The sequence below is a fragment of the Equus asinus genome, chromosome 3 (assembly GCF_041296235.1).
Source record: "Equus asinus isolate D_3611 breed Donkey chromosome 3, EquAss-T2T_v2, whole genome shotgun sequence".
NCBI classification, from domain to species: domain Eukaryota; kingdom Metazoa; phylum Chordata; class Mammalia; order Perissodactyla; family Equidae; genus Equus; species Equus asinus.
This window is the reverse complement of record NC_091792.1, coordinates 66,918,585-66,927,846: the sequence shown is the minus strand read 5'-3', so window position 1 is coordinate 66,927,846 and position 9,262 is coordinate 66,918,585. Positions and strand designations below refer to the sequence as shown.

At 46.5% G+C, this 9,262-nt stretch overlaps 1 protein-coding gene across 1 annotated transcript; it reads left to right on the top strand.

The window, feature by feature from the left end:
- Nucleotides 1-1,376: 1,376 nt before the first annotated feature.
- Nucleotides 1,377-6,523, top strand: NEFM (neurofilament medium chain). Its single transcript, XM_014833456.3, has 3 exons — nucleotides 1,377-2,616; nucleotides 3,347-3,471; nucleotides 4,674-6,523. Exons 1-3 carry the CDS (start codon nucleotides 1,537-1,539, stop codon nucleotides 6,028-6,030), a joined length of 2,562 nt encoding a protein of 853 aa, XP_014688942.1. The 5' UTR covers nucleotides 1,377-1,536; the 3' UTR covers nucleotides 6,031-6,523.
- The last annotated feature ends 2,739 nt before the right edge of the window (nucleotides 6,524-9,262 follow it).

Below are 9,262 nucleotides of genomic sequence, written 5' to 3'. Positions count from 1 at the left end.
AAAATAGCTGGTTTTATTCAAGGTTGTAGTGAATCTGGTTGGCAACTTTTAAATTAATTTTAAATTAATTTACATGCTTTTCAATCATCGCAGCTGCATACAGGGAGTACTGAACAGAAAGATGACAAGGCAACTGTTTGTGTTCAAACTTATCATAAACTATTTTTCCCTGGACTTTTCATCTTAGCAGATTTCAAATTCCCCTTTTCAAGGAATATTTGACCTTCAAATTTCAGGTCCTGTATGTCTTGATTTCCTGCACCCATCATATGTTAGAAAACTCAAACTAAGCTACAAGTATATTATTTGTTACCTAACTTCAATGAATTTTAGTTGTTTTCAAAATCTGCAATCTGTCCATTGTGCCAACCCCGCATTGCAGAGAAATCTTAGCGTGCGATTCCCGCTTGGCTCCTGCAAAGAGAGTCACTACAAACAGGCTTTAACTGCATTTACTCAGAGACAAGAGGGGGAAGGAAACCCCCGCCAACCTGACAGGCAATGCTGGGTGAGAAGCCCGGGGGCAGCTGACGCTCCCGGCTCGCCGGCCTGGGCGCTGTCCTTGGTGCTGCCGGCGCCATAGCAAGCACAAGCGCCTTACCTTCTGCCCCTGCGGAAGCTGCGGACGTCCCCCAAACGTTAAGTAGAATGTAGCGCCATATCCCACTTTTAATACAAATAACTACCCCGGCCCATCCTCTTTGTACCCTTCCCGAAGCCTTCAGGCCGACCGTTGCTCAAAGTCTTTTTGGTTTTTTCTTCTAGGCCCAACTCCTCTGCGCTCAACTCGGGCTGCTTTAAGACAAGGAGTGGGGGAAGGGGAGGGAGGCAAGGGGAGATGAAGATGAGGATGGGGGAAGGGAGGAATATAGGGGGAGGGGAGCAGGGAGAAGAAAAGGCCGGGAGAAAAAGGTCGGGAGGAAGGGGCTCAGAGAGAAGGGCAGAGTGAGTGGGACTAAAGTCTTAAATAGGGAGGGTGAAGAGATGCCAAAAAGAGGAGGAAGTGATTACTCACAGAAGATGGGTAAAGAAAAAAGTAATGGAGAAAGAGCAAAAGAAGAGAAAGCCATGAGGACAAGAGCTCAGAGGGCTAAAAAAAGAAAAAAAGAAAAAAAAAGGACAAGAGGGCCAGGGGGTCGGGAGAGCTACTAAACAAAGAAAGGGCGTTGGGTGAATACTCGCACCGAAGGTGTAAATGCAATCGGAAGATGAAGAGAAATGGATAGAGGGGACTTGAGGGGCGACAAGTGGTCTGGGACCGAAAGGAGAGCTGGGGGAGGGGCCGGGGCCAGGGCTGCAAAGTCCGGGGTCCGATGCAGCGTGGGCCCACGTGGAGCGGGCGCTGAATCACTGTAGGCTGTCTTTACCCCCCACCCCCCACCCCATCCTCCCGGCCCGGTGCCCGCAATCCCCGCCTCCTCGGCCGCCGCCTCCACGGGGCGGGGCCCTGGCCCGGGACCAGCCGCCGCGGCTATAAATGGGCTGCGGAGAGGCCAGCAGAACGCTGTGACAGCCACACGCCTCAAAGCCGCCAAGATGAGCTACACGTTGGACTCGCTGGGCAACCCGTCCGCCTACCGGCGGGTAACCGACACCCGCTCGAGCTTCAGCCGCGTTAGTGGCACCCCGTCCAGCGGCTTCCGCTCTCAGTCGTGGTCCCGCGGCTCACCCAGCACCGTGTCCTCCTCCTACAAGCGCAGCGCGCTTGGCCCGCGCCTCGCCTACAGTTCGGCCATGCTCAGCTCCGCTGAGAGCAGCCTCGACTTCAGCCAGTCCTCGTCCCTGCTCAACGGCGGCTCCGGGCCAGGCGGTGACTACAAGCTCTCCCGTTCCAACGAAAAGGAGCAGCTGCAGGGGCTGAACGACCGCTTCGCGGGCTACATCGAGAAGGTGCACTACCTGGAGCAGCAGAACAAGGAGATCGAGGCGGAGATCCAGGCGCTGCGGCAGAAGCAGGCCTCGCACGCCCAGCTGGGCGACGCGTACGACCAGGAGATCCGCGAGCTGCGCGCCACACTCGAGCTGGTGAATCACGAGAAGGCTCAGGTACAGCTAGACTCGGACCACCTGGAGGAAGACATCCACCGGCTCAAGGAGCGCTTTGAGGAAGAGGCACGGCTGCGCGACGACACCGAGGCGGCCATCCGTGCGCTGCGCAAAGACATCGAGGAAGCGTCGCTGGTCAAGGTGGAGCTGGACAAGAAGGTGCAGTCGCTGCAGGATGAGGTGGCCTTCCTGCGGAGCAATCACGAGGAGGAGGTGGCCGACCTGCTGGCCCAGATCCAGGCGTCACACATCACAGTGGAGCGCAAAGACTACCTGAAGACAGACATCTCGACGGCGCTGAAGGAGATCCGCTCGCAGCTCGAGTGCCACTCCGACCAGAATATGCACCAGGCCGAAGAGTGGTTTAAGTGCCGCTATGCCAAGCTCACCGAAGCGGCCGAGCAAAACAAGGAGGCCATCCGCTCCGCCAAGGAAGAGATCGCCGAGTACCGGCGCCAGCTGCAGTCCAAGAGCATCGAGCTCGAGTCAGTGCGCGGCACTAAGGAGTCCCTGGAGCGGCAGCTCAGCGACATCGAGGAGCGCCACAACCACGACCTCAGCAGCTACCAGGTAAGAACCGCGGCTGCGCGGCCAGCCTGCGCCAGCGCCAGCGCCGCGCGCCCCCGACGCTCAGGCACGCGTCCCGGCGCGCTCTCCGCCGCGCTCCCTGGCGGCCGCTGGTCAGTGCGCGCGCGCGCGCGACGCCGCCCCGAGTCAGACGAGCAAAGCTGCCTCACTCCTCCCCAGCCTTTCCACACCCCTCCCCCACCCACCATGCCGAGCTCCTGAGAGCCCTGACCTTTTTCAAAATGTGCTTGTTTTCCTCGGTAGTTCTGTTTTGCACGCTTGTACGTTTAAAGTAGGAGGTATACATGCGCGTAGTTGATAAAGCAGCAACTTCAGGATAGCTTGTGCAGAAGGACATGTATTCTCAAACTTTTCCGGCAGTGATGGAAAGAATTCTCAAAATTGGCCTTGACCCACAAAGTTCAGATGGGAAGAGTCGGGTCAGCCGTGGGATTTCCCCGCGCATGTTTGTTTCCTGCTGACACGTGTTCTACATCCACTGGTCTCAGTGCGCGATGTGCCCCGGAAGTGTCTTACTGTCTTATTGATCCTGATTATTTGTTTATTTGAGAATTCCTTAGTTTTTTTTTTTAAGAGGAGAGGGGCTGGGTATCCTCGAGGTTTGCAGAGCTGGAGGGAGTCTGGGGAGGGGAGGAAGAGGGAGAGGGTAGCAAGTGGTTTGCGAAAAAAGCTGCTGTTTGGAAGGGTGAGCCTGTGACTGTGTCTGTTTCAGGACACCATCCAGCAGTTGGAAAATGAGCTTCGGGGCACAAAGTGGGAAATGGCTCGTCACTTGCGAGAATACCAGGATCTCCTCAACGTCAAGATGGCTCTGGACATCGAGATCGCTGCGTACAGGTTCGGTGCTCGCTGCAGATGTGGCCGAAAAGCTAGCTGCGCTGCAGAACGCTCACTTCTTTTAAGTTAAAGCAGACAGGTTGCAGGAGTCTTAAATCAGCGCCTGATTTTCTTTCCTAATTAAAAAGAAATTGTTCTAGAGAATTGTAAATGTGGTTTTACCGCTTTTCATACAGCTTTCAAAGTAAACAGTTGCAATGAAGTTTTGAGGGAGAGCATCGATTAATTTCGGTGCTTATGCTTAAATTTATTTTAGTAGAAAAGGTTTTCCACATGTTTGGATGAAAAACGGAATATTAGTTTTTAATATTTCATCTAGTGGTTTCAGCTTTCCAACTTTATAATGTCAAGGACAAACTCCAGGAGATTCAATTTCTCTGTTTCTCCCTTACAGCTTTCTATTGCCATCATCTGGCTGAGAAGAGATACAGATGCATACATGTGTATTCTATGCTATTTAGACTTACGTCTATGGATCTAGATATACACAGCCAGAGAGAGAGAGAAGAAAAGAGCTTATAGGTCTACTGACTGATATCACCTTGCTGTTGATTAAGTTCATAGGAGAAAATCCTTGGCTAAACAGTTTTTCTAACTACCAATAAGGTTATTATAATATTACAAGAATAAATTGCCCTCAGAGCTGTCTCTCTTTTCAGGAAAGCTGAATAATTATATTAAATCGACATTTTATGATTAAAATTGCAGCCCAATTTATAGCTTGATACACTCATATTAGCACCTAGCTATGATATAGCCTAAATTCTGATATATGCTAAATAGTTTTATAAATTTTTTGAAAATTATATTTGCTAAAAGAAATTTAGTATATATCCTGAAAATCCAAATGCTCAAGAAGGTCACTGAGGGTTTTTAGCTGCTAGGGACCTTTTCAGCATATTCATGTTGCACCAAATGGACCGCTGCAGAGCTGAGATTTGGTGGCTGGGTGTGGCTGGTGGACATTGGGTGTGGTGAGTTACTGCAGGTGGCTGACTGGTGGTCCATGAGAATCTGTCTCTGTCACTGAACGTGACACAATATATCACTGAAATGATAACACGTATTCCACTGGCTTGACGGAATCTTTTATTTCTGTGACTCTATTTAGTCAAAGGTATCTACTGCATTACCCATAAGGTAACGAAGCTCAGAAGGCCCAATGAGATTTTAATTATGTCTTGTCTTCTTTCTCTCCTTAGGAAACTTCTGGAGGGTGAAGAGACCAGATTTAGCACATTTGCAGGAAGCATCACTGGCCCGCTGTATACACACCGACAGCCCTCAGTCACAATATCGAGTAAGATTCAGAAAACCAAGGTAGAGGCTCCCAAGCTAAAGGTCCAGCACAAATTCGTCGAGGAGATCATAGAAGAAACCAAAGTGGAAGATGAGAAATCAGAAATGGAAGAAGCCCTGACAGCCATTGCAGAGGAAATGGCAGTTTCCGTGAAAGAAGAGAAGGGAGAAGAGGCAGAAGAAAAGGAAGAGGAACAAGAAGCAGAAGAAGTTGTAGCTGCCAAAAAGTCTCCCGAGAAAGCTGCTGCGCCTGAACTTAAAGGAGAGGAAGAGGGAGAAAAGGAGGAAGAAGAAGGCCAAGAGGAAGAGGAGGAGGAAGAAGAGGAGGGCGCCAAATCAGACCAAGCGGAAGAAGGAGGATCTGAGAAGGAAGGCTCCAGCGAGAAAGAGGAAGGCGAGCAGGAAGAAGGAGAAACGGAGGCTGAAGGTGAAGTCGAGGAAGCTGAAGCTAAGGATGAAAAGAAAACTGAGGAAAAGGGTGAAGAAGTGGCTCCCAAGGAGGAGCTCGTGGCAGAAGCCAAAGTGGAAAAGCCAGAGAAAGCCAAGTCCCCAGTGCCCAAATCGCCCGTGGAAGAGGCGAAACCAAAAGCAGAAGCTGGAGCCGGGAAAGGTGAACAGAAAGAGGAAGTGGTGGAAGAAAAGAAAGAAGAAGCAAAGGAAGCTCCCAAGGAAGAGAAGGTAGAGAAAAAGGAGGAGAAGCCCAAAGAAGTGCCAGAAAAGAAGAAGGCGGAATCCCCAGTCAAGGAGGAAGTCGTGGAGGAGGTGGTCACCAAATCCGCAAAGGTGAGCTTGGAGAAAGAGGCCAAAGAGGAGGAAAAGCCACAGCAGCAGGAGAAGGAGAAAGAGAAGGAGAAAGTGGAAGAGGGAGGGCGTGAGGAGGAAGCCTTAAAGGAATCCAAGAAGGAAGACATAGCCATAAATGGGGAGGTGGAAGGAAAGGAAGAAGAGCAGGAGACTAAGGAAAAAGGCAGTGGGGGAGAAGAGGAGAAAGGGGTTGTCACCAATGGGCTAGACGTGAGCCCAGTGGATGAAAAGAAGGGGGGTGATAGAAGCGAGGAAAAAGTGGTGGTGACCAAAAAGATAGAAAAAATCACCAGTGAGGGGGTAGATGGTGCTACCAAATACATCACTAAATCTGTAACCGTCACTCAAAAGGTCGAAGAGCATGAAGAGACCTTTGAGGAGAAACTAGTGTCTACTAAAAAGGTAGAGAAGGTCACTTCACACGCCATAGTAAAGGAAGTCACCCAGGGTGACTAATATTTGAGTCCATTGCAAAAGGTTAAGCCATATGACAATTTCAAAATGCATGTGATTGACAGCTTCAAAACAGAACGGGTTCTCCCATGGGGGCTCCAGACATTGTATTTTACTTTGTGCAATATGAGGGGACTGCATGCAAACTCGGAGTGCTCCCTCCTCAGGCTTTGGGGCATTCAAATGCATGATATTGTGTGTACTGGGGGAATTGGCCAATTTCCTAAGCTGTTGGAAGGGGGGCACTCGGGGGGATGTCTTGAGATGTATTATGCAAAGAACCAACTGAGCCAAAAATAATAAATGAAACACAGAACTCTCGTAGCCTTAAGAAAGAAAGCTATATATGAATAATTATGTTTACCTCACTGGTGCATTTAAAATGGACTTTCGTTCATGGGAGAACCTCGTTGACATGCACAGTTTGCAGCCTTTCGTTGATTGATGTTAAATGTCACAGCAGTACTTGCTCAATAAAGGTCATATTGGAAACATAGTCGATTGTTTGGTGTTATGTCATTTCAAAGTGAAAGCGCCACTATCTCACCCTTTCTTTCCCTTGAATAGATTCTTTGGGGGATTATAAGCGACCTGCAAGTCTTCTCACTATTTCCGAGAGTGATTCCTGGGAAAACATACTTGCCAAAAAGATTTTCAGGTGTCAAAAGCTTTACTTAGCCCAACATTCATCCCAAAATTTTAAAATTATATTTTTAGAATAAAAGCATCAAATGAAAAGGTAACATTGGTGGGATAGAAGTCTTCGATTTCTAGGTGTTTCAGTCCCACACCAGGACTCAGAGAACCTCAAGGTGAGAGGGACAATAAAGGAGGCATAACTTGCTCCTTGGAGTTGGGACTCAAAGGACCTCATGGATTATAACAATGTGTCCAGAAGAAGCGGGACTGAAATCACCAACAGTGCTAACAAGAAACATCCGGACTCAGATGCACGGTTCTCGTTTACACACACACACACTCACTCACTCACTCACTTACCTACAGCACTGATTCCTGATTTGGTTGACAGAGACTTAGACTTTCAGTGTTTTACTCATTGGGGAAAATAAGGTCAAAAATAAATAAAATACTTCACATAGAAAAAGAAAAACAGGATTCTCTGATATAAGCAATAAGTGTTTTTAAATTCTTTAAATACCAGCCAGATTTTGACAAAGGATATAATACAAATCCCTTTCAAAATGTATCTGCTCTAGATCTTTAAGACCATTAATAATTATTCACATATTATTTGTTCCAAGTCCACATATTTTTATCAATAGGATCATCCCAATAATAAAATCCTGGATGCTCTTTTTGGTGGCTTTTCAAAATATTCCTATTTTAATTTCTAAATGTAACCAGGAAACTCGTTGCTAATGTTAAGATTTGTAATGATGTTTTTCCAACCTTTAGCCATTTGCCAGTCCTCACCATTTTTGCTATATCTGCATATTGTTTGTACAATTATTTATTTACATTTTTCTTTAAAACAACTCATGTTTTATGTTAAAACATTAATTTTTTCGGAAGCGATAATATCCTTGACACCTAAGGTGAAACAGGATTTTTAATTAGTAAAAACTTTAGTTTTGCAGAATTAAAAAATAAGAGTATATTGGAAGGATACAGGATAATTCTTGGGATAGAAGGATCAGCCCAAGAGGCAGGCGCTGGGGAAGAGCAGCTGGGACGCCTAGGATCCTCCTGCAGTCACAGCGCTAACTGAACACAAAACTGTGTCTCACTCCATTGGAAGTTCAGAAACAGCATGTGCTTGCCTCTCACCTTGGTCAGCAAAGGAAGGCGCTCTTCGACTGACCCACCAAGTCAGTCCCACCAGGGTTGACAATAATGATGCAGCAGCATTTCCTCAAAGAAAAGTCTGGGAGCTCTTATCCAAAGTGCAAATAGAGGGTAGATCTATATGATGTGCTAGTCGAATTTTTAAAATACTTACTAAATATATAGCCATTATTATAAAAATACTCATCTGTCTACACTTAAAATCATCTCATTTACCAGTGCTTGCCCCCGAGTCTATCACAGCTTAGAAACCCCTTTTTGTAGCATATACTGTTGAAAATGCCCCAAGGCCAGCACCAGAAACCTGTACCTTCAGCTCCTAACTTTGTTTTCAACCATCTCATTTTCTTTCCTGAGAAGGAAAGAATTTAATATTTCCGCAAATTCCGAAAGACCATCATTTTGCCCTTTTTAAAAATAATAGAACGGGGGCCAGCCTGGGGGCATAATGGTTAAGTTCACGCACCCCACTTCGGCCGCCCAGGGTTCACAGGTTCAGATCCCAGGCATGCCTAGCACGGCTCATCAAGCCTCGCTGTGCAGTGTCCCACATAAAATAGAGGAAGAGAGGCACAAATATTAGCTCAGTGACAATCTTCCTAAAGCAAAACGAGGAAGATCAGCAACAGATGTTAGCTCATGGCCAGTCTTCCTCACCAAAAAAAATGAATTATTAAAACAACATACCTTTGATAAGTCATGCAGACATTTCTAAATGTATCAAATTGCTTGGCTGATTCCTTAACACAACAAATATTTATTATGGACTAGGGCCTGGGGATATAATGATCTTCTTCTCTGGAATTCACTAATTCTGTTGTCCATGCCAATTGTAACACTACTATTTAAAGAGAAAGCAATTTGAAATTCATGTTTCCAAATATGCTCAGTGACAGGGAGAGACTGTATTTAAAGCTAAGCATAAACTTCCAAGAGTTTTCAGTGACTACAACCAGTCCCTGGCTACAATGACATTAAGCCATTAAAAAACAGAATTTCTTCTTTTCCAGTAGATTTCCTTAGAGATTCTATTCTGTTTTAAATATTGTAAGAAGTACCACAGCTAATTAGTTCTCAATTTTCAAACATAAGGAAACTGAGGCACAGAAATTTTTTAAAAACTTTCTCTGGGTCACACAGATGGCAGATAACAGAGCTGGGATTTAGCGCAGTATTCCAGCTCCAGAGCACACACTCTTAACCCGTTGCGCTACACTGCCCCTCAACTCCATCCACCGTGGCTGTCTAAATTTATAAGAAAGTTCTGCTGTGTTCCCTTCTTTCTTTCTTTCTAGATTGAATGAAAGAATATAAACCAATCTATGCATCTCTCATTTAATATGCTTATAAATCACTTCATGTTTTAAACAAACGATGCAATAGCGTTGGCTGCATCATGAGAAGTATAAAACATCAGATAAAAAATAAG

Coding starts and splice junctions, on each gene's coding strand:
- NEFM (XM_014833456.3), top strand. CDS start 1,537: ATGAGCTACACGTTGGACTCGCTGGGCAACCCGTCCGCCTACCGGCGG. Junction 2,617..3,346: donor ACGACCTCAGCAGCTACCAG/GTAAGAACCGCG, acceptor TGTCTGTTTCAG/GACACCATCCAGCAGTTGGA. Junction 3,472..4,673: donor ATCGAGATCGCTGCGTACAG/GTTCGGTGCTCG, acceptor TTCTCTCCTTAG/GAAACTTCTGGAGGGTGAAG.